General features: G+C 38.1%; 1 protein-coding gene across 16 annotated transcripts in view; it reads right to left on the bottom strand.

Moving 5' to 3' along the window:
* PTPRM (protein tyrosine phosphatase receptor type M) overlaps positions 1 to 26,000 on the bottom strand; it is a 777,617-nt gene that overhangs the window by 141,231 nt on the left and 610,386 nt on the right. For 10 of the 16 annotated variants that reach the window (XM_072734918.1, XM_072734917.1, XM_072734916.1 and 7 more), the window contains 2 exons: positions 8,647 to 8,798; positions 4,680 to 4,754 (listed from right to left, as the gene is read on the bottom strand). In XM_072734918.1, coding sequence (XP_072591019.1) covers positions 4,680 to 4,754; positions 8,647 to 8,798 — 227 coding nt within the window. Of the gene's footprint in view, positions 1 to 281; positions 294 to 4,422; positions 4,450 to 4,679; positions 4,755 to 8,646; positions 8,799 to 26,000 lie in introns of all 16 variants that reach the window. The other 6 variants (XM_072734915.1, XM_072734912.1, XM_072734911.1 and 3 more) reach the window with 1 other exon arrangement.

Here is a 26,000-nt window from a genome sequence, read left to right on the forward strand (position 1 = left end):
GCTTATAAAGCTAGCAATGAAAATGTGGGCTCAACACATGAACTCCAAGGAAAGCAGAACTAGGAAACAGACTGGGTCTGATGAATCACTCGCATGCTCCAGTGTCAGAAAGCTTGACAGAAGACTGGGGACCAGCACATCACACATGGAATGTTCTACAAGAGCTAACATGCAGGCCGACACACAGCAGAACCAGCTGGCTTTGTCAGAATCTACAGATAAGACACACACTCCCATTCATTCCCTTCACACCTTTTCCATGGGCGAATGGGGGAACTTACCATTTATTGGCACTTTTAAGAAGGTACATATCAGGAGAAAAGAGGAGAAAAAGGAAACAGGGCATAAGCAATAATACCGTGTGAATAATTACAGGTAGTCTTTTGTCTGTGCTTTCCTTTGATAGTTAAGTTTTCTATCTGTAGGTGCTCAGAGGTCAAGGCCTCCATACTTCCATCACCTTGGGATGGGAGTGTTTAATATAAGCACTCAAAAACAAAAAGGAGGTTAAAATAGTATCATAATTGCTCTTCATTCCCCATGAACTAAGTAATGACTAACTAAGTCTTATTTGTATTCGACACATTTTCTTGTTTAAATTTCCTGAACAAGTCAACCAAATTGTACTACAAAACTAATGTCAAAATTTGGTCAAAAAGCCTAAAGAGGCTATATTTTAATGGAAGACTCCTAGCAAATTAGATTAATGAACTGCAGAAATTGTAGCTATTAAAAAATATCTTATGCAGGAAGGAAGGTGCTATTAGATTAAGAGTTCCACATGCTACAGGTTAGCTCATTATAATGCTGAATCCCTTTAGCTGTTTTGTGATTAAGGATGTGTCACATAAAATATGTTAACTTCACTTAAAAATGAGAATGTTAAATCAAAATTGATTTCAGGTATACAGAATTAAAGATTATTAAAAAAGTGTATGCTCATTTTTTAAAAATTACCAGATTGTTTATCAATAGGGACTTCAGCTATGGTTATTCTTTCTCTTTTCTTTTCTTTTCTTTTCTTTTCTTTTCTTTTCTTTTCTTTTCCTTTCCTTTCTTTTCTTTTCTTTTCGTTTCTTTCTTTTCTTTCTTTTCTTTTCTTTTCCTCTCTCTCTCTCTCTCTCTCTCAGAGATTCAGCTCCAAGGGAAATTTAGTTCAAGGACACTTGGTTAGCTGGGCCTGTTATCTGAAACCTCAGTTCTATCTGCATCACAAAGCACCTGGGGATGCATGGTATGAAAGGTGGTACACAAGTGTGTAGCTATGTTGCTGTTGCTGAAATGGGACCTGTATCACTACAAGGTGGCTAAAGACACAAGACAAAATAAAAAAGAGTGGTAAGTTGATTTTATGATTTTGTTTTTCATTTGGATTTGCTTTGAAATTAGCCATTCATATGTTCCCATCTTATTATAACAGTCACAAATAAACTGGGAAATTTCCACATCAGGTTTGCTTGCTGGCAACTGCCAAGCTCATAAAACGGGATACTGAATCCATTGAGCTTTTAGCTATTCCAGCAGGAAGTTCTGTTCTTTATACTAAAATAAATGGAACATTAATTAGTTTCCCCCCTGTGCCTCTTCTCATTCTCTCAGTTTTGTACCTTTTGGGATGAACATAATTAAATGCCCTCCATTGTGGACTGACCTTCTAAACTTCCCCTAAATGAATCATTTGGGTCTTTCTTTGTGGAGACACCACAACCTGGTAGGGCTCTGGTCTTAGGGCTAGGCATTCTTGGAAGGTGTAATTCCCAGAGTGGCCACCACTCTTCCCATCGTATCTTAGCACACCCCGCTGCATTATGATCTCGGCCTCATTACTAGTGTGCAGGGCCCATCTTAAAGCATTTAAACACTACTGAGACCATCTAAGACATGAGTGCGATTATCAAGTACATAGATATCAAAGAGGGAATAGAAGGCTTCTCGTGCCATCTGTTCTATGAAACTGGGTCACCTACACTATTAGAAATTCTGGATTCCACCAAAATTAGTGATTAATCAGTTCACTCTGACTTAAAAAGAATTATTACTGATAAAATATATCATTTGTCATTGACTTCCTGTATTTGTTTAAAAGTTACCAACAATTATTTCCACTAAAAATTATGCCTAGAAGGAAATCAGAAACAAAGCTTCTCACAGTTCTGAGGGTTTTTGAAGAATTTGTGAACCTATATTCTTTAATAGACTATCTTCAATTCTCAACAAACCAGCTGAAAAATCTAGAATTGAAAAGAGTGCTATGTTTTTGAGGTGTGTGTGGAGTCTTCTATTTACCTATCTATAAATATCTATCAACATCTATTTATCTATCTGCCTACCTACCTACCCTATCTACTTGTTAATCTCCCTCCCTTTTTTTGGGGGGTGGGGGGTAAGAAAATGATGTAAAGGCACAGTAAAGCTTTATACATTATTAGGCTGGCACCTTAACACATAAGAATAAAAGGTGGAGATAATAAAGGATTTAAGGGTGCCAAGCTCCAAGTCACAATAAAACACTCTTGTCTTAATGTAAGTTGTTAATAGTGCTGTTTCCCAAAAGTGCCAGAGTAGATGTATGTACAGCTTATCTTCTTCCCATGGTGTCATGGGATCACCTCATTAATCCTTACTATGCAATATACAGATTCACATCTGCACCAAACACCGTGGGAGGAACGGTTCCCGAGCACTGCCATTTGCTGCATTGGTACATCTATAAGCCAGACGTGATAACAGTTATTTGTCAATCTGGCTGACTTACTCTTCACAAATGTGCATCATTTCTGCTACTTGAATTGTCTGTTCAAGTGATTCCCTTTCGGTAAAGAAGCCTAACCAAATTTAAAAGATGTCATTAGTGTTCATAATAACAAAGCAGCGACTTTAAAAAATGATATTTGTTTAATAAGCTTATCTTAATCCTGCTGTGCAATCTGAACATTTTCTTCCCTCTGACAGTACACATCTCAGCCCTCCCCACTCCAGCTTCCCCAAGGTCAGAATATCTACTAGAGGAGCTGTAGAATGAATGCCGTGGCACACAAAGAAATCGCAAATCTTTGCCTATCAAAAGATGCTGCAAATGTCATCTGCATGTAGATGACATTGTTCGGGTGCCTAAAATTAGCCTGTGCCCCTTACTTATGAAAAGAATAAAAAGGCAGCCTTTCCTCCATCTAGCTGGTATTAAAAGGGAGGAGGGCTTTAGTGAGCTTTGTTTGTTAGCCTGCAAAATGATGCAAATTTAAAAATTAGGGTTTATGTCCATTCTTTAACTTCTGTCTGAGTTGAGTTGTAACTCAGGCAACAAACTTGCTTAAGGTCAGAAAACACGGTAAGGAAAACACATCACCCTCCTAAGGAAAACACATCACCCTCCGTACAAAAATCGTAACAACTTAGAGAAAAGAGAAGCACAGGGGGAAAAATTATGTTGCAAAGATATCAACCCTTGTAAAGAGAATTAGGAAGCAGGAGTTGAAGAGCTGAGGATGGAACTTTGGCTACGATGAATTGGTATATACCTTGAAGTCGTTTGTGTTGTGCTCCTTTTCGGTAAGGTTAGTAGTAGAGAGAGAACATAGCCGTGATACACTTGGGTTATTGATGCATCTCAAATGCAACAGCAGCTCATGCTTGTTTGATTATCAGAGCCAGGTAACGCCATTTCCCCAAAACCTTCTTACATTGGACAAACGGAAGTTCTTTCAGCTCCCCAAGGGAACAGTTCGCATTTTCAATGTGTTCTGCACCACTGGGCTAACATTTTATTTCATTTCTAGTGACATCTGACACATAATAAACCATGTGATTATAAAGTGCCATCTTGTCACTTTGCTGCTGAGAACATCAGCTCCTTTGAAATTCCACTGTGTGACAGACACTTGGGAATGCTGGGGGTGCCCTGAGAGGCTCTAAGGAGGGGTGGGGGACCCAAACTCCACTGTGATCATTTTTTTCTGCATAACATTTGGCATAATTAGAAAAATGCTATTTTTGAAATTGAAGTTTTTAGTGCTTAGTGGTAAGTGAAAATAAGCAGCAGCAATTTTTACTTTTACGACTGTCACATTACAGAATTCAGCTTTTGGAAGTACACAGCGGAGTGATGACATACTGTGTTTTCCCTTGGGATCAAATCTGACTTTAAATTCCGAACACAGAAAGGGAAAATACTAGAGCCAGGATAGTTCATTTGAACCTTTGGTATCATTTCTGACATACACGAGGCAAACCCTTCTTATCAATGGAGACTATTTGGAGAAAGTCTTTTTATTAACTATGCCCTCCCCCCAGGCCACCCACCACCCCCTTGTCCTGCTTACAATTACTGCATCATACAGAACAGAACTCCAGGCTTCTATAGAGTGGCCACTGACTTTCTAAATTACTCCTGCAATAAACTGTGATAAAGGGAAATGTTCTCACCTAAAATTGCAGTTGGCACAAATGGGTCTGTCATACATCATAAGCGGGTCAATGCAGAGAAAGTAAAAAGAGAAAGAACAGTAAATGATTGATGAAAGGCCCCCCCACTTTTCCCGCAGAAAGCCATAGAAAGCATCGTGTTACAACACATCAAACGTATTAAGCTCCTCAAGCATCATGGACAGCAAAGTGAGAGCGCGGATTGATTCTGATTGCTAAGGGGTTATGAACGCATGAACAATGGAAGAATCTGTTACCTGGGTAGTAGGAATTGGGCACCGATGTGCTCAGTGTATTCGTTTTCATTGTAAAGGACGAGGGTGAAGACACAGCTGTAAAAGAGAAAAGGACTAGTCAGCAGTTGCGGAGAGGCAGTACCTGAAAATCCTGCCCTCTGAAGTTGCTCAGGACACCATGCTGGTAGAGACTTGACTGAAGAAACGGCTTACATCTATTGAAATCTATATGGTAAATGCTATCACTCACCACTGTCTCTGGGGAATTATTTGTACTTCAGAGGACAAGCACCCTTTTGTCCCCTAAAAGATTTTCTTACCCTACACATGAAGAAAAATCCCCATAACCTTTGCGGCCATTTTGAATCGAGAAATTCATTAGACTTCTAGCCTATGCTTGTAGAATTCTAGTATTATGCCATTTTTTGTTTGTTTGCTTTGTTTTTATGGCTAAGGGTATGAGAAGGTGTCTACACTTTTTGAAGAATTTTCTGAAGGTTGATGTTGTTGCAATTTGCCAACTCCTCTCTTTTGTCCTATTTTGGATATTCTGAGAACTTCCTATAATGTTATGACCTGGTTTACAAAAAATAAAGGTGATGTTTCATGTGCACTGTATTTAAGGTGAAAGTTTCATGCCTACATATTGTTCTGTTAGTCTTTCAGTCTTTATAAAAATGCTCATTTTTCTTTGAAATACTCCTCTGATAGACTCAGGATTTAACTACTAGACCTCTTCTCCCTTCATGTTATTGGGAGGGAAAGTCAATCCATCCAATTAATCTGATTTCAATGAACGTAGGTATTTCCTTTTTTAAAAGTAGTCTGTAAACTCTCTTAAACATCTTAATTGATTAGTGCTTTAAAAATCACCTTAATTTCATTAAAGGGGAAGAATAAATGATTTAAATGTGCTCAAGTGTTCAAGTTGGTTAAACATAAGTTTAAATCCTAACTTTCAGATGCAGTTATACGATTTATTTGATGCTAAAGTTCTGATCAGGACACTAATACCCAATTACATCATTTTATTATGGGAAGAAGTACCAAATCCCTGTGGCTATTGTATGTTACCTTTATTCTGCTGACATATTAATATATTTTAGCTCTCCTGGAGAAGTTCCTTTATGACAATGTTTTTTTACATCTGTTTATATTTTTAAAATGTAGAATTAATAAATGACAGACAAAGAACCAGAACCCAGTCTGTCTGTCATTCATATGATGTTTTTCTGAAATAGATATCATATTTATAATGCATGTTTATGGTCGATGGCCAGGAAAAAAGAGAGCAATTGATGAAAATAAAACCAAAAACCCTGAGTACTTATAAAACATGCTAGGGTCAGTAAGAATAATGTCTATTATCTACAGACATTTTAATGTCATTGGTAAGAGGGTACAAAGCAGATACAAAATAGCTATGTTTATTTTCATCCTTTAAAAATATATTTTAAATGCTTTGATCTTTAGTATAAAAATTAAACCCATTCCCTCTCTACATATCCAGTCCCCTCCTTTGTGTAATGTATTAAAAGAAGATGGTACGACTCCCATTTGCTTTGGTGAACAGATTATTCCCCATTTTCATAAATATGTCCATGCTTATTTTTAAATTCTCCAATTTTATTTTTCTTACTGTCTCATTTCTAAAAGATACTTATCTCCCAACCCTAAAAGGCCTCACACATACTCAGACTTGTAATAGGTTCAGGGTTGGAAGCTCAGGGATCTAATGAACCCCTCTCCTGCACGTTTCCTTCCCCAGTAGCTCATCTCTTATTTTGAAGGCACTAAGAAAGTAACTATGATAAAGTTTAACATCAGGGGCACTCCTGAGGGTTGGGGATTGGATGGCACCTACTCACTGCTCACAGAGGGGGAGGAAAATGGAACGCCTACTGCTGTGCTTCCTCTATCGGCTTTATTGATGGGAGGCATAAAATAATGGCTCGTAGCAGATGAGCCATGGAAGCTGATGCTGGTTTCTGCAGCAACCTGAGCATTTTTGGATCTCCACAGATACGCTCACTTTTTAAGAAGTTACTTTAAGAAGTAACTGCCAAATTGAATTTCCTGTCCAGAGGCAAATATTCCCTGTTGTTCAAACTTCAAAAGCCTAGAAACTACTCAAGTAGGTTTCTACTCTGGGGAGGTAATTCCTAGTAAATTTATGTGTGAGGAATTTCACCATGAAATGGGAAATTTGGAAGATTAATGGGTTATCCTAGAAAGTGAGAACATCTATCTGTGCGGCCCCTTCCATGATGATGTTGAAGAAGTAACCACTTCTACCAAGATTCTAACCCTGTTGGTGATAGGCAGGACTCTTTCTATCCACCCCACCTCCAGCCCACATCAGTGTATCATAAGTTGCTTTATTTTGGCCATTAAATGCATTGTACATATACACATATATTTGATGTAGTTTGTGGGATACTAGAGTACCAAAGATTATGTCATTTACACTGAAAATGCCACCAAAGGGCAAAGAGCAATGACCAAGGATGAAGAGAGCCACCCTTCCCACTGGGGTGACAATTTAGTGTTTGCTAAACTCTTGCTCCACTGGGCCAGTTGTGCATATAGATGAATAAATGTAGTGCCTCGAAGTAGGAAGAGGTGGGCATCCGTAGCCACCAAAAATAGAAAGCAGAAACTCTCTGGAGCCTGGATGAATGCAGGAGAAGGGCAAAGCATGAGGGAGAGGGGGACACTGACCATGTAGAGACCAGAGAGAGGATGGGCAGATGGGGTGCCTGGGGCTGCAGTAAAAGAATAGGCCGAGCTGGTAGTCAGGACACAGCACACACTGTCCAAGCTGGTATCAGCCCTCTCCCCCAACCCCTGAAACCTGATTTCTGGGCTACTTGGTCATGGTTCCAAACTTTGTGCATTTTTATTAATGATGGTGATGGCTGCACTTTTGTTCCATCCTCCTGCTGTCCAACATGTTAAGTATGAGACTAGGGTCAGCGGAAGTCTGTGGACATGGATTTCACAAAGTAAAGAAACCTCTGGGCAGCCCCGGTGGCGCAGCGGTTTAGCACCGCCTGCAGCCTGGGGTGTGATCCTGGAGATCCAGGATCGAGTCCCATATCGGGCTCCTTGCATGGAGCCTGCTTCTCCCTCTGCCTCTCTCTCTCTCTCTCTCTCTCTCTTTCTCTCTCTGTCTCTCATGAATAAATAAATAAAAAAAAACTTAAAAAAAAAAGATCTTTCATCCATTAAAAAAAAAAAAAAAAAAGAAAGAAACCTCTGCCCTTGAGCCCACCGTGGCCACGAACCACAGAATCAGGCACTCACATGGATTTACTTCTGGTCTCTGAGAAGATCACCAGGGACACAAGAACTGCTCGTCTTGCTCTTCATATTTTAAATCAAACTGTTAGCTTTTTAAAATAATGCCTGGTACCTGGAGCACAGGTGGCAATATGGGAAGGCATTAGCTGGAGTTTGGTTTACAAACCTGGTGTGAGATGTGAGGCTTGTGAAGCGGAAATACAGTTTAACTTATTAATTGCCACTAATAGCCCTATAATAGAGGCAGAACCTGTAAGCTAAACAAATAAACAATTAACTTGTTCCTGTCATTTAGCAAGCTGTTTTCTAACAGGCTTCCCTGTGTAGTTCCACACCTGGCTAGCTCATAAACAGGATCTCAACAGCAAAAAGGATGATGCGAAGCAGGTGCCTTCATCTTTAAGAAGAGAAAAGCCTTCATGGCAATGTTAAGGCTTCACAGAAACTTACTTGTGGCTTCCCCAGTGCTCCTCGGCTGGCCCTATCATCTCAGGCATATCATCCTCTCCTAAGCAACTCAAGGTACCCAGAGAAATTTTCAGAATTGCTGAAGGGGATGGAGAAACCACCAGGGCTTAAGAATTCTTCAGGAGGTTTCTCTGTCTGTTTTTCAATCCCCCAGTACTATCCAGCATTCTGGAAAACCAGAGAAATGTATCAGAAGCTAAGAAATGCGTGCACTTACATCTCCCATTCAAATTGTGCGTGTCCATGAACGAGAATGCCTCGTCGCAGTTGGTGCCTTGCTCGGCATAGCTCTTGTCCATTGAGTTCACCATCACAGTCATCTCCTGACGCGTGCTGCTCATCGTCTCCTTCCGCTTCTTGGCTAGTTTCCTTAGGACAAAGAGTTCATTATATAGACATGCATGAACATGGTAAGTGAGGCCTCGACATGTGTACTGGGTCTTGATTAAGAATGATTTCTACTGAATTACTCCTATTCATCCATAACATCTATTTATGATGCCTTCTCGAGGTCAGGTCCTCTGCCAGCTGCAGAGCCACAGATGAAAAGCATCCACTGCCCATCCTCAAAAAACCCATGGAGATATTAGGAATGTACAGCCTAAAATATGACTTTCTGTTTCTCCTACTATATGCCAGATTAAAATGACCAATGGCCCTAGACCAAGGCAATCACAATCTTTTTATTGATAAGCTTCTAAATTTCACTAAATTATTTTCTACAACCAGTGGCAAAGAGTGGATTCCCCTGGTAAATATCTGCCAAACAAAAACTGAATAATCCAAGGATGCATCTCCATGGCATACTGTAGAACTAAAAAAAACAAAAGTAGGCAAGAAGTGAAGAAAGTAGGATCAATGGAAGATGTGCAGGAAGGGAGCTGGCCGTGACAGACAGCCTACCCAGGGCAAAGGGGCTCAGGCCTCAGGTGCACAGGACAGTATATCCTGACTTCTCAGGGAGCTGTGACATGACTTAATGCCACATGACCCCAGAGGACTTCCTCACCTAGGCTGGTCAGCAGAGCAGAAGGTAAATAAATTTCAAGTTGTTGGCTTCCCTTGGAGAGTTTAGCAGCGGAGTAAGTCCCCATATCTCCTCCCTCCATTGAAAAGAATGCAAAAAGGCCAAGGAAGGTAGATTTCCAATTCTTTTGGAGACACAGTTTAACTCTTGCCTCTGAATCTTGCTCTCTGACCACAAAGAACTCATAATCTTAAGTTATAAATACCTGGACAAAGTCATAAAAACATAATAGACCTGCTATACAAATAAACAGATAAAGCAATTTTTTTTTTTTTAGCTCTTACTACCGGAGGTTGTTTTATGTACCTGGGACAGCCAAGAATAAAATGAGAGACACTTAAGGAAAACATATAAAGTGAGGTTTAAGACTATTGCATCATAATGCCAAAAATATTACGCCCTAAAACATTCTAATTCTGGCAAAGCACTGGTGGCATTTACAAAAGACGACGGCAGCCATTTCTAGTAAATCATCTTGACTCTGATTGACCTAGGACACAACAGAATTTAAAATGAGCCACATAATCAAAATCACGCCCATATTAGGTGATTGCTAATGCAATGTAAGACATTGACAACATTAGACCATATGGATAATCTTTATTGTCATTTCCAAATGCCACATAATCCAAATGCTTTCTTGCCTGTAGTTATAATAATCTTTTAATTTCATACTTCGAAGGCAGAAGGGTTTCATTAATAAGTTGCCCTTTTTATTACTAAAAGTTTTTTTTAAAAAAATACATTTTAAACAGAAAAGTGAAAATCATCTCTAACTTCTATGACAGTGTTAACGTTGTAAAGATTTGATGAAGCAACCCAGAGTAGCTTCTTGGAGAGCTGGCATTCTTCTCTTGCCAGCATGCAGACCGTGGACCACGATGGTCTTCTTGAAACCACCTTTCAGCTTTGCTTTTTTTTTTTTTCCAGCCAGCCATGCTGGTCTGAGCTTGGATGTTCTCAACAGGTGTTCTGGACAGAGACAGCAACCGGGCTCAGGCCTCTCAGTTGTGGCTACAATAACACATTTTCTCTCCACTTCTGAACCTGCCAGCTCATTGGGAAAGCATTTTTAAGCCAGGTCTCTCCAGGAACACTGAAGTGGAGGGCTGAGATAATTAGCTCCACAATTCAGGCAAAAAGTCCCCTTTCTGCTGGAATTTCTTTGATTTGCTTTGGACTGATTTATGCAGATGTCTGCCTCCACATTCTCTTTTGTTCTGCCTATGAACAAGGGCATCATTAAGTTCACCAGACTTCTCTCGTTAGTCTTTTCTTGCTTGTGTTCTAATCCAATTCTTACAGGTTAGAAAGGACAGTGAATGTGCTGCTAGTGTTGGTGGTGGGAGGTGGTGGGGGATGGGGGAATGTGTGCACCAATAAAATCTAATCTCCTGGAAAAGCTCTATCTCCTTTCTAATCCTCCATGTGGGTGAACTAAGTTCAGTGATGTCAAACTATACACTTCATTTTTGCCCCCAAAGAAGCCCATTAAGGACCCAAGATAGCCTGCTCAAAGCAGAGGTCCTGGCAGAGACCTATAGCTTTAAGTTTATATTAAGCACATACTCTGTTCATGAACCTTCTTCAAAACCTGGCTTACCATGTTCTCAAGTTCCAGCAGATGGATCCCCCATTGGAGGTCACAGACACTGTAAATTTCAGGAAAAAATAGAAATCCGATTTTATGTGGACTTCTTTAATTTTTAAGTGTTGTTAAATAATGCAAATTCAAACTATTAACACCCTAAGTGGTCCCCAAACAGCATGTTTATGGTACTTCTGCTCTCCATTAATATAATAGCACTTAGGTACTTAATTAGTATTGGGATGTGAGTGGAAACTAACATGGAATGTGCAATAGATAGTGAATGACAGTACTCTACAAGTATTATCTCACTTAGTCTTAGTAATGTTGTAAAAGCCCTTCCTACTTCCTAATTTACAGATAAGGGAAATGGGCCTCAGAGAAAAAAGGTGATGTGTCCAAATGGTAGAGCTGAGATGGCACTCCAGATCTCTTGACCCCAAAGACATTCATTCTAGAACAATGTGTTATTTCCAGTAAAGTATCTCATTACATTATGTTTCCTTACAAGTTACGTTATAATTACCACCAAATTATATGAATACTCTACCTTCTCATAACTGAGAATTATGCTTTGAAAAAGTAAGATTAATTTACTAGCACCTAGCCATTTACACAAAGAGATGGTATTCAATATGCTTGTTAACTGAATTAATCATTATCATACCACAATATTATTAAGGAGAGTTTTTCTACAAGCTGCATATCACAAGTAGCTGGCTTGGTTATGGAGGTTTTGAGTCATTGTGGGGTTGTCATTTGTTCTTATACACAGCTAAATGTGGTAGCCCATAATTACAGAGGGCTGAGGGATGCTGGATTTAGAACTGAGGCTTGGGAATGACTGTGGATAAATGGAAATTTTCACTTTCTCTTTTTTCTATTGCTCTTTTAAGATTTGTGTTTCAGATTTGTATTTTTTTAATGAAAACTTTTAAAACTGTGAGAAAAACTTTGTGAACATAATGAAATAAAGTGTTTTGTGCAGGGAAACCCCTAAAGTGAACGGAATTCTCTTTGCAATCTTATCTAAAGATACAAGGAAATTTATGTTCCAATTTGATTTTTAACAAATTGTTTGCCTAATGTATTTCAATTTCCAGTCTCCAAATTTGGACTGCATGAACCTCAAAGACCCTTAATAATGATGATGATGATGATAAATTCTTACCAATATCTAAAAATGGATCATAAAAATTAGAAGACTTCTGGTTTACAGTCCAACATGTAAAGAGCTTGGAAGTCATCACTCTGTTCTAACAAGTAAAGAGATGAACAAATTGAAACCTGGAAACTCTTCTTAGCTTTGCCAGATAATTGAGGTCACAAGACTAGCTGCTGCTAGTCCTAATAGAGACTTAATAAAGACCCCAGAGACAAACAGGTGATATAAGGAATCATGACCCACCAGAGCAGAAGTCCATGAGCAGAAAGCTCTGTGAGAACCAGCTCCAGAGTAGGAAAACCTACTCTGTAGGTTCCTACAGAGTTTCTGGAGGCTCAGGTAGACAAGTCTGAGACTTAAAAACTCTAGAGGGCATCAAGTCTTTGGGGGATTCCTCATACTTTTGTGAGTTTTATTCCCAAGAGCCCTATCAGGTCCTCAAAGTAAAGATTGGAGGAAAAAAATACAAAACCCTTCAGCTTCTAGTAGAAGGAGGCAAAAGTCAGCCATTTTGAAATATACCCAGAACAGAGCATTTCTATGCTTTTTTTTTTTTTTTTAAAAAAAATAAAGATTTATTTATTTATTTGAGAGAGAAATAGAGAAAGTGAGCACACAAACAGGGGGAGTTGCTGAGGGAGAGGGAGAAGCGGACTCCCTCTTGAGAGGGGAGCCAGATGCAAGGCTCGATCCCAGGACCCTGGGATCATGACATGAGTTGAAGGCAGATGCTTAACCCACTAAGCCACCCAGTTGCCCCCATTTCCATACTTCTTGTAAGGGCTCACCCTCAAGAGGAAGTATCACTATAGCCTAACCTGCTAGGGTTTTATCAAAGCCTAACTCAGTCTAGGGGAAGAGAAATACCCAACTCCAGCTTCCTCTAGCTATCCTGTCTCACTTAGTGGTTTGGCTAGTTACTGAGAAGCACTGGTGAAGGTCACAGCCCAAGGGCACAAATTTACTAGAAGACTACAACCTAATCACAGATCTGCAGAATGCCTTTCCTCCCCCAATACTTACTATCACATTACTAAAGGACTATTTATAGCAGTTCCTTTTATTCAGTACACCAAGTCTGGATGTCAATAAAAATTACAAGGCAAATTCAAAGGCAAAAAACACAGAAGAGACAGACCAAGCATTGGAATAAGACTCAGATGGCAGGGATGTTGGAATTATCAGACTGGGAATTTAAAATAACTATGATTAATATACCAAGGGCTCTACTGGAAAAAATAGACAACATGCAAGAACAGATGGATAGCAGAAGCAGAGATGGGAATTCTAAGTAAAAAAATCCAAAGGAATGCTAGAGATCAAAAAACCTGTAATAAAAGTGAACAATGCATTTGATGAGCTCATTCAGAGAGAAGAGATGACTAAAGAAAAAAATCTCTGAGCTGAAAGATGTGACAATAGAAATTTCTAAAACTGAAAAGCAAAGGAAAAAAAAAACAGACTGAAAAAAGAGAGAATATCCCCAAACTGTGGAACAACTACAAATGGTGTAATGAGAAACCAGAATAAGAAGAAAGGGATAGAAACAATATCTGAAGCAAGAGCGATGGAGAATTTCACCCAAATTATGTCACCAAAAGAGATCTGAGTAGCTTAGACTATACCAAGAAGAATAAATGCCAACAAATCTACACCTAGGGATAACCTAGTCAAACTGGAAAAAGTCAAAGATAGAGAAAAAAATCTTGAGAGAAGCCATAGGGGGAAAAACACCTTACTTATACAAAAGCAAGAGTAAGAACTGTATCGGATTTCTCCTCAGGAACCATGCAAGCAAGAAGATAGCAGTGTGATATACTTAAAATGTTGAGAGAGAGAGAGAGAGAGAGAAAAAAAACAAACCTAGAATTCTGTACCCTGTGAAATTATCTTTTAAAAAGGAAGGAACAACAAAGATTATCTCAGATAAAAATTGAGGGAATCTGTTGCTAGTAGACCTGCCTTGTAAGAATTTTTAAACAGAGTTCTTCAGTAAGAAGGAAAATGATATAGATCAGAAACTCAGATCAACATAAAAAAAGGAAGAGTATTATAAAAGGAATAAATGACAGTAAAATAAAAACTTATCTTTTTCATATTCTTAATTGATCTAGTAAATAACAGTTCAATACAATAATAGCAACAATAGAGTTGACAATAGTTTATGTATAAGAGAAATGGATGATACTAATTATACAAAGGATAGGAGGGAGGAATTAGGAATTCTTTATTATTATAAAGTACTTATACCAACTGTGATTAAGTATAATGTCATATGAAAGTGAAGTTGGAGGGGCGTCTGGGTGGCTTAGTCAATTGAGCATCTGCCTTCAGCTCAGGTCATGACACCAGGGGCCTGGGATCGAGCCCCATGTTGGGCTCCCTGCTCAGTGGGGAGCCTACTTCTCTCTCTTCCTCTGCCACTCCCCCACTCCCCTTACTGGTGCTCTCTCTCATAAATAAATAAGTAAATAAATAAATAAATAAATAAATAAATAAATAAATAAAATCTTAAATAAAAGAAAGTGGAGTTGGATTAGTTGTAAATGTATATTGCTAACCCTAGGGTAACACTCAAAAGAGCTAAAGAAACTTAAAAAAGGAAAGAAAATGGAAAATGCTCATTTAAAACTACTAACAGAAAAAAAATTGAAAAACAAAAAAGAAGGGCAATGACTAGAAAACAGTAACAGTATGGTAGAAAATAATTCAACAATCTCAATAATCACTTTATATGTTAATAATTTTTTTAAAAAGATTTTATTTATTTTTTCATGAGAGACACAGAGAGAGAGGCAGAGACACAGAGGGAGAAGCAGGCTCCCTGTGGGGAGCTTGATGTGGGACTTGAACCCAGGATCCTGGGACCATGACCTGAGCCAAAGGCAGATGCTCAACCACTGAGCCACCCAGGCATCCCAAGAAATCCACTTTAAAAATGAAGATACATATAAATTAAAAGTAAAGGGATGAAGAAAGATATGCAATATTAATATTAATCAAAAGAAAGCAGGGAAAGCTACATTAATTTCAGACTGAGGAATGTCAGAGCAAGGTAGGTTATGGAAAGTAAAGAAGGGCACTCATAAATGATAATGGGTCACTTATCCAAAACACCCTCTCTTTAATGTGCCTAAAAACAGAGTGTCAACCCATGTGAGGCAAAAACTGACAGACTGCAAAGAGAAATAGATGAATCAACTATCATAGCCAGAGACTTCAACACCCCTCTATCAGAAATGGACAGATCCATAAGGCAGAAAATCAGTAAGGACATAGTTGAACTCAATAGCATCATCAATCAACTTGATATAACTGACAGATATTGAATACTTCAGTTGACATAATATTAGAATACACATTCTTTTCAAGTTCACAGAGAACATTCACAAAGATAGAACATGTTCTGGGTCATAAAACACATCTTAATAAATTCAAAAGAACAGAAATCATGCAATGTATGCTCTCAGACCATAATAGAACTAAATTAAGAATCAATAAGAGAAGATAGCTGCATAATCCCACAATGCATAGAAATTAAAGAACACTCTTCTTAACACATAAGTCAAATAAGAAATCTAAGGAGAAAATTAAAAATATTTTAAATGACATGAAAATGAAAACACAACTCATCAAAATTTGTTGGATGCATCAGAGGGAAATTTCCAGAGGGAAATCTCTGGCATGGATGTAAATATTAAAAAGGAATAAAGATCTAAGTCCAAATATACAAAGAATTCTTAAAAGTCAATGGCAAGAGAACAACCAAATTAAAAAATCAGCAAAAGACCCTAACAGATGCCTCACCAAAGACTTGCAGATCACAAATAAGCATATGAAAAGATGCTCCACATCATCTGTCACCAAGGAGTTGCAAATTAAAATAACAAGATATTGTTATGAATCTATTCAAATGGCCAAAATCCAGAACACTGACACCACCAAATGCTGATGAGGATGTGGAGCAACAGGAACTCTTATTCGTTCCTGGTGGGAATGGAAATTGGTAACAACCACTTTGGAAGGTAGCTTAGCAGTTTCTAACAAAACTAAAAATGCTGTTAGCATATGATCCAGCCATCATACTTCTTGGTATTTACCCAATAGAGGTGAAAACTTATGTCCACATAATAACCTGTACACAGATGTTTATAGCAGCTTTATTTATAAATGCCCAATCTTGGCAGCAACCAAAATGACTTTCAGTAGGTAGATGGACAAATATGTACTGTGGCACATCCCGGCAATGGAATGTGATTCAGCACCAAAAAGAAATGAGCTATCATGCTATGAAAAGACACAGAGGAAACAAATACACATTACTAAGTGAAAGATGTCAATCAGGAAAGGGTCACATATTCTCTCATTCCAACTGTCTGTCATTCTGGAATAGGCAATACTGTGGCGTCAATAAGAAGATCAGTGTTTGTCAGGAGTTGGTGAGGAATAGCCATGACTAAGCAGAGCACAGAGAATTTTTAGGTCAATGAAACTATTCCATATGACACTGTTAGAGTGGACACATGGCATTATACAGATGTTTAAAACGACAGCATGACACTACCAAGAGTGAACTCTAATGTAATCTGTAAACTTTGAGTTATAATGACAGGACAATGTAGGTCTGTCAGTTGTCACAAGTGTATCACTCAGGTGCAAAGTGTTGAGAGTGGAGGAAGTAGTATGCGTATGGGGCAGAAGGTATAGGGGAAGTCTCTGCACTTATTGCTCAATTTTGCTATACCTAAAACTGTTCTAAAAGTAAAAGAAATTTACAATAATGCTTAGAATAAAATTAAAAGGAGAAAAAAATGTTAGAGCCCTAAAATAAAGGTAGGAGGGAGAGAAATGTGAGATGAATTCAAATTAAAAGGATGGTCCTTCATTCTCATTATATTCCATTATTTCTCTTACATTTCCTGGCATAAAAATAAGAAAAAAACCATGGGATGAGGGTGAAAGAAATGGCAGAAAACTTCTTGGCAACTTATTAACTATGTGACAGTATGAGTCGGAACTGGTAGAGAAAGCATGTGATGAATGAATTCTTTAGTGATGTCCTACAGAATGGCTGCCAGTCAGGACTCAAGTGCATCATGGCTGCAAAGTGGAAATAACTCTTCCTCTCTGAAACTAAACTGACTGGAAATTGTGAGATGGAACACACCACCAGGATGGAAGGGTATGTTGTTACAGGTACCAAGCAAATTCAAAAGGGAAGGAATCCAAGGCTCAACCTCAGTATGGACCCAGCCACTCTGATTTTTGTGACTCAGGGTGGTAGGACATGGTTCACTAGATAGCATGGTGCTACCTCTCCCAATCCTATTACAGACCCTGCCATGTTGGGTTATATCAACAAAGATGGAGACTGAGAAATTACTTAGTCATTGTTCACTTGAAGATCAATTGTTGGCTAGAGAAAAGATGTCTTCATTTTTTAAATTATTTGTCATTTAAAAGTCTACTGGGATAGCAGAGCTTGAGGATTTTCAAGTTGCATACAGACATAAGAATGAAGAGGCAAATGGCTTTCTGGTCCTGGCTTCTACAATTAAGTGTGTGCTCTGACTTAATTAAGGACTGGGGCAGAGGCTGGAACCAAGAAGAAGTATTTAATTTTTCTCACAGTAGGTATGAAAAAGATATTGGCTGAATCAAAGAATGCATAGATTATACCAAATTGCTAAGATCCAGCTGAATAAACCTAAGCGAATAAGGGACTGTCTCCTTAAAGATGGATCTGTGAGAATTACCAGATAATGTTGTTTATAAAGGTAAAAAAATTAAGGGTAAAAAGAATAGTGGTCTGACATGTAATTAGTTCAATTTGAAAGAACTAGCAGTATGAAGACTAACAAAATACTGAAGACAATAATTATAAAAACTTATTAGAACTTTAGAGAAGCTAGGAATTTTATGTTCATTAAGTCTCTTAGTTCTTACACAGCCCAGTAAGGAAATTACTATTATTACTCTTATATTAGGGAGAGGGAAACTGAGGCATGATGGCATTAAGTTGCTCAAGGTCACCTGTGTGGCATAAAATCACCTCCATGAGAGTGTCATTGGCATCACTGATCAAAATTTATCTGTTGCTTAAGTCTGGATGATGAAAATAAAGGCTATTTACTTTGCCAGCTGGGACTTTATAGTTGTTGACTGAGGTAAGAGTGTTCTTCCAACATCACTGCTAACTGTATCACCATTTGAGAAATGTACTCAATCTGTCCCTAATAGACATAGTACTGTAAAGTACACTCATTGCCTCCCTGGTGTCTTCTGGTTTTCACTGTCTAGTAAACATTGACTAGTAGACATGGCATGTGTTTATCACAAAGAATACAGTTTCATGTTAGGACAAGTCAAGATTTTGCTCTTTGTTGGGTCTCTTCAGAGTTTGCCTTTTGACTATGTGAGGAGATAAGATGTTTGGCCAATGTGGCTAAAGTAAGACTTGTCTGACATACTCATCTTCCTACCCTGGAACTGAAAACGAATTGTACCAACACATCACTTTAGGCTTACAGCTTTATTTTGGGTGACCTAGTGGTGAAGATGACCAGAAATGCCTCCCTGGCAAGTGAAGGCAGCTGCAAAGGAACATATGTCAGCAAGAGAAGTAAAAAACAATGTTCATCTCTTAGACAAGTAGCTGTCCAGATCTTTGTACACACACACACAAACATATACACAAGCATATGCACATAGCCATATGTATTGAATGTTTAAGAGGTTCAAAGAACAGGGTTCTAATACACAAATTTAATAAAAAATTAGTCTTTCTCTCTCAAAATTAGGTGTTGAAAATGTAATATTTGGAAAAGATGGACTTCCTTCTAAAATAAGTTGAACTTATATGAATTACAATCTCAGATCACTTCAAAATCATGACCTAGACCTTTTGTATGACAGGCATGAGAGCCATTATCATGAGTTATAATAAATAAAGAAATCAGAATTCTTACATTATTTATTGCAACAAGAGGCAGGGACTTCTAAGTTATTAAAACATATGGGAACAAAACAAAATTTTCAATATCCTTACATATTCAACAATTTTTATTTTTGGAATTAAAATTAAGAATAGAGGCTATTTTCTGGAGGGAGACTGAGTACCTAAAGTTTTTGAAGAGGAGAGGTTCAACTGATGAAAAGTAAAGTTTCTCTCAGCCTTGAATTTCAAAGGAACTTCTGATTAGAAAGCATTACCCATATATGGTTTGGGAACCTGTTTTTATAACTCAGCCAACAGGTATTTTCCTATTTCTTGGCAAATGTTAGTGTGAGCTGCTTGAGGCCAGGGCTTTGCCTCTTCTGTTTGCTGCATAGTCCCTGTCCTAGAACTGTGACTGACATATGTGGTAGGCACTCAACAAATACTTCTACTTGTTCCTAATGTTTTGAATGTCTGATTAATCATAATTTCCTGATCATAAAAATACAGGATGAACATAATTGTGAGTCTCTCTCTTAGAGAGAGAGAGAGAGAGAGAGAAACTGATACATATTCAATAATTTTGAAGATTCCTGGGTTAGAGCTTACAGATGACCCATTTCTCATGGCTTTAAACACACAGCCAGTTCATGGATGTAGATGTTTTACCTTTTTCTAAGTCGTGAAAAGGAATTTAGAAAAACCCACAACTTTAAAAAAGTGACTTGAATTTAACATTATTCCTATAACAACCTTGGAGGAAAAGCCTTTGGGTCAATCCTGAAATGCACTATATTATCATGCCCCCTCATTTCTACCTATCTGCTCAGGCACTTTCCCCACTTCCTTAGGTCTTTTTTCTTTCTTTCCTTTTCTTTTTTCTTTTTTTTCTTTTCTTTTCTTTTCTTTTCTTTTCTTTTCTTTCTTTTCTTTTCTTTTCTTTTCTTTTCTTTTCTTTTCTTTTTTTCCTTTCCTTTCCTTTTCCTTTCTTTCTTTCCTTTCTTTTTTTGTTTTAAGATTTTATTTATTTATTTATTTATTTATTTATTTATGTTGTTGTTGTTGTTGTTGTTGTTTTCTGTCTTTATTTGGTATATTTTTTTATAGGAGTTCAGTTTGCCAACATACAGCAAAACACCCAGTGCTCATCCCATCAAGTGCCACCCTCAATGCCCATCACCCAGTCACCCCATCCTCCCGCCCACCTCCCTTTCCATTACCCCTTGTCTGTTTCCCAGATTTAGGAGTCTCTCATGTTCTGTCACCCTCACTGATATTTCCCCACTCATTTTCTCTCCTTTCCTCTTTAATCCCCTTTCTGTCTTGTTAATTTTCACCATTTTCACTGGTGTGAGGTGGTATCTCAAGGTTTTGATTTGTATTTCCCTGATGGCAAGTGACGTGGAGCATTTTCTCCAATGCTTGTTGGCCATGTGTATGTCTTCTTTGGTGAAATTATGTTCATATCTTTTGCCCATTTCATGATTGGATTGTTTGTTTCTTTGCTGTTGAGTTTAATAAGTTCTTTATAGATATTGGATACTAGACCTTTATCTGATATTCACCAAGACCAAGTGGGATTTATCCCCGGGATGCAAGGGTCTTTCAACACTCATAAAACAATCAATGTGATAGATCGCATCAACAAGAGAAAAAACAAGAACCATATGGTCCTCTCAATAGATGCAGAGAAAGCATTTGACAAAATACAGCCTCCATTCCTGATCAAAACTCTTGAGACTGTAGGGATAGAGGGATCATTCCTCAGCATCTTAAAAGTCATCTACGAAAAGCCCACAGCAAATATCATCCTCAATGGGGAAGCACTGGGAGCCTTTCCCCTAAGATCAGGAACACGACAGGGATGTCCACTCTCACCACTGTTATTCAACATAGTATTAGAAGTCAGCAATCAAACAACAAAAAGAAATAAAAGGCATTTAAATTGGCAAAGAAGAAGTCAACCTCTCCCTCTTCGCAGATGACATGATACTCTAAATAATAAACCCAAAGACTCCACCCCAAGATTGTGGAACTCATACAGCAATTTGGCAGTGTGGCAGGATACAAAATCAATGCCCAGAAATCAGTGGCATTTATGTACACTAATAATGTGACTGAGAAAACAGAAATTAAGGAATCAACCTCATTTACAATTGCACCCAAAAGCATAAGATACCTAGGAATAAACCTAACCAAAGAGGTAAAGGATCTATACCCTACAAACTACAGAACACTTCTGAAAGAAATGGAGGAAGACACAAAGAGATGGAAAAATATTCCATGCTCATGGATTGGAAGAATTAATATTGTGAAAATGTCTATGCTACCGAAGGCAATTTACATATTCAGGGAAATCCCTATCAAAATACCATGGACTTTCTTCACTGAGTAGGAACAAATCATCTTAAGATTTGTGTGGAATCAGAAAAGACCCCCGAATAGTCAGGGGAGTATTGAAAGAGAAAACCAGAGCTGTGGGCATCATAATGCCAGATTTCAAGCTGTACTACAAAGCTGAGATCATCAAGACAGTGTGATACTGGCACAAAAACAGACACATAGAACAATGGAACAGAATAGAGAACCCAGAAATGGTCCCTCAACTCTATGGTCAACTAATATTCAACAAAGCAGGAAAGACTATTCACTGGACAAAGGTCAGTCTCTTCAATAAATTGTGCTGGCTAATTAGACAGCCACGTGCAGAAGAATGAAACTAGACCATTCTCTTACACCATATGCAAAGATAAACTCAAAATGCATGAAAGATCTAAATGTGAATAAAAAATCCATCAAAATCATAGAGGAGAACACAGGCAACACCCTTTCTGAACTTGGCCACAGCAACTTCTCACGAGATATGTCCATGAAGGCAAGGGAAACAAAAGCAAAAATGAACTATTGGGACTTAATGAAGATAAAAAGCTTCTGCACAGAGAAAGAAACAATCAACAAAACTGAAAGACAACCTACAGAATGGGAGAAGTTATTTGGAAATGACATATCAAATAAAGGGCTAGTATCATTTATTTATTTGAGAGAGAGAGAGAGAGAGAGAAAGAGAGAGAGAGAAAGAGACTCCCTGCTCAGCAAGGAGTCTGATGTGGAGCTCCATCCCAGGACCCTGGGATCATGACCTGAGCAGAAGGCAGATGCTTAACCGACTGAACCACCCTGGTGCCCCTTCCCTAGGTTTTCTTTCCCATCCAAGAAATTCCTTGTGAGCTCCTCAGGCCCCCATGTGCCCCGCCTTGTTCTATATTTGGCTCATGTGTCTGGATGGTGAGAGCTCCTGTTTTGTAATCATCTGACTTGTGTTTTAAGCTGAATTGCTCTGAACACATGCTGCAGCAAGGACCAACACACACTTACATTTTGTTCTCTAACATCCACCTGCGGATAGCACCCTCCTGACAAACACATCCTCCTCTTGGGAGTAACTCACAGCTCCTATGAGCACCTAAGGTAATTTCCCAAACCAGTGTAAGGTTTTTAAACACTAAAAAAAAAGCCAGCAGTAAAAATAATAGATGCAGTATCTGTCATCCTTAGTAATATTTTGTTTAGTTTTATTCTCATATCAGGGCAATATGGATCCAGAGGGACTGAATCAGTACAGCACAGAAAATATGAAATGGGTATAATCCACAATAGCGCAAAATGGGAATAAAGTAACATTAGTGATGGTGGGTCCCCACTCATAGCCAGCTTATGTTGCTGAATTCCATGTGTGCACATTATCTCGAAATTTAATGGTTTCAAAAATGTCACTCTGCAGCAAGACTAAATTGGTGTACTGTTGATCCTCTATCAGACTATAAATACAAGTGAGAAACAGAAATTTTTAATGTGTATCATATTGGAATAGTACCTCCAGTTTCTTCTTGATGAAGTTTGTTAAGCTCACTAAAAAATTGGAATGCCTCTAACAAAAACAGAGCATGCCATTGGTGTCTGCACGTAGGGAAAATAGAGACCAGGGAAAAAGATAACTGTGTGTTCTATACTCTAATTTAAGCAGTGACATCATCACATAAACCAGGTGACCCCTCGAATATGCAGAACTAATTACCCAAGAAGCTCATTTATACACATGTGAAAACTTTGAACAAAATCATTCTATTCCAAGTTTAAAACACAGCTGCTGGTTGACTTATGGAAAAGTAAATGTAAGCTGTTTCTTTAAGGGCTCTAGCAACCATCATGGAACCAAGCAACGAAAAGAGATTATTCCAGAAGCACTAGCTTTAACCCAGAAAGGGATGTCCCCCAGTGTGTGGATTCAGATGTCTTTCCCTAAGCAGAATGACCCCTTGAAGATGTCCACTTCCTAATCTCAGAACCTATGAATATGTGTTACGCTACAGGCAAAAGAGAATTAAGGTTGCAGATGAAATTGAGGTTGCTAATTAGCTACATCAGGTGGCCTGATGTAATCATAGGACATCTTACATAGCAGTAGGTCAAAGAGATGTGGTGCAAGAAGAGCTCTACCCACTCTGGCTGGCTTTGAAGGAAGGGGTCACAAGCCAAATAATTAAGTGGTCTCTTGAAATTGAAAAAAACAAGGAAAGAGATTCTCTCCTAGAGTCTCCAGGAGGGAATGCAGTCATATTAACACTTTGATTTGAGGCCAAGGAGATCTGTTGGGCTTCTAATTTATAGAACTGAGAGATAATAACTTGTGTTGTTTCAGCCACCAACCTTGTAGTGGTTTGTTATAGCAGCAATAGGAGAATAATATAACTGCATTTAACCAGCATCTAGGATTTTATTATAAATATTATCAAATTATTAAATATTTAATACTACAGGCATTTCTGTGGTCATTTGACTGACCATTTATTTGGCTTTTCTAAAACATATATTTACCAATCATTCTTCTCAACCCAGATGTACAGTTTCTAATTAACTTATATGATGGTTGCTTTATCAAAAATACAGATTTTTAAAAATATTTAGGCCTCTAGTAAGTATATTGACATATAAATATTAAAAATATTTTCTTCAAATCTATAGCTTGTATTAAAATGTGTTTATTGGCTTACACAGGTTTATAATTTTGATATATTCAATTGTATCAATTATATCTATTATAGTTTTGAGGCATTCTCTACCTGAGGTCATAAAGATATTCTCCTATATTTTATTAGATGCCAACAACCTTTTTCTTCCTAATGACAAAGACAAAGGGGATGAATTAGATGTTGGCTTGTCAGATATGGTAGAAAGATAAGCTGACAACAGTGTCAAAGATGGTGGTGAAAGTAGTTGATGTAGATCTAGAAGCAACAGCTGTCTTGATTCAGTGATCATCCTTTGCAGCCAGACTGTGGTCTCTAAATGCCATTTCCTACTAAAAGAAACCAGAGTTTCTTGAAAAATTGGCTGATTCCAGGCATGGGGAAGACAATGCATAAAATGCACTGAGAACACCCAGTCATGCCAGGAAATAGGGGAATTCTCAAAGATTTCTGGAGTAATCTCAAAAGAACACAAGAGACAATAAGAAGGGGCTTCCATTGGCCAAAGGTCAGATACTTTGAACTTCCAAACCCAAATTACTGTGAAGTAGTAAAAAATATCAAACATGTTAAAATTCGAGTCCATAGTGATACTGTTGGCCAGTATACACAACTGCTATGACACCAATTCACTCTGAAACTGGAAAATAAAATAAAGAAATCAAACATTTATCTTGAGTTCCTATATGAACTATATTTCAGGGTAAGCAAACAGTTAAGTAGAGAATGGCACTTAATAAATACAGACAGAATGATAGAATTAGGATGTCAGCATTTTGAAACCTCTAATAAAATAATAGATCTAGGCAATCATCATCAGTAGCTTAAAAAACCATTAAGTGACAGGACGATGTGGAACTTTATAATGGATGGGTCAGATTGGCAAAAGCACCTTCCACTAATCAATCTGAGTTATGTACTTCCTGATGCAATGTATTACAAAGCATCACCTATGAACAAACAATTCTTACCAAAACAAGAAATCCAAATCTAATGAAGCCTCTAGTTCTTGCTCCAGTTCATAGGAACTACAGGTAATAAAAGAACACGTTAAATGACACTACCAAATACATCATCCAAGTTCACAAGTGGGAAATTCTATGGGATGAATGGTTCACTCAGCAAACAAATAGGGTAGGGTATAACATATTAACCTATGTTCTGAATGAGGAATCACATATATGAAAAGCTAGGTGACCAGAATAAAATCCAGGTCTCCCTTATCTTGATTTATTGTTTCTAATACATTCTGACCAAGACCTTGAGCTTGACAAGCTCATCGTCAGAACTAACTTTCATACAGCCAGTTTGGTTTCTCCATGCTTTAATGGAAATCTGTAGAAATAGGAATTGAGATGCACATGCCATATGAAGCTAATGGACAGATTGTTCCAAGTGCAGGGTTCCAAAAGTAACAATAAGCCTGATTTTTGAAAACAGAAAAATAGCTCTTCTTTTACTTGAGCATTTCATCCTGAAAGGGTGTTCTCCTTTTCCTCATCCACTGTTTTTCCCCTTTTCTTGTGATCGAGCGGTCACACAATTTAAAAACAGAGAAACTGAGCCTACTCAGGTGATAGCTGTGCGATTCTTAGGAGCAAATAACACAGACATGAAAGACATTTCCTGAAATGTATAACAGACTTTCAAATTATCTTTCTCTAACTAATTAGCATTTTAGAAAAATTGAGTTTAATCATTAAAGAAGCCATCTGCTTATCTGGGAGCTGTCTGGTGAACAGTGCTGGCAACATCCAGGGGATGTATACCCAGCAGGTACTGTATTTCCTTTTGATTTTTGAAGCAAAGAGAAAAACTCTACCATCC

This window comes from Vulpes vulpes, chromosome 13, assembly GCF_048418805.1.
Source record: "Vulpes vulpes isolate BD-2025 chromosome 13, VulVul3, whole genome shotgun sequence".
Classification (NCBI taxonomy): domain Eukaryota; kingdom Metazoa; phylum Chordata; class Mammalia; order Carnivora; family Canidae; genus Vulpes; species Vulpes vulpes.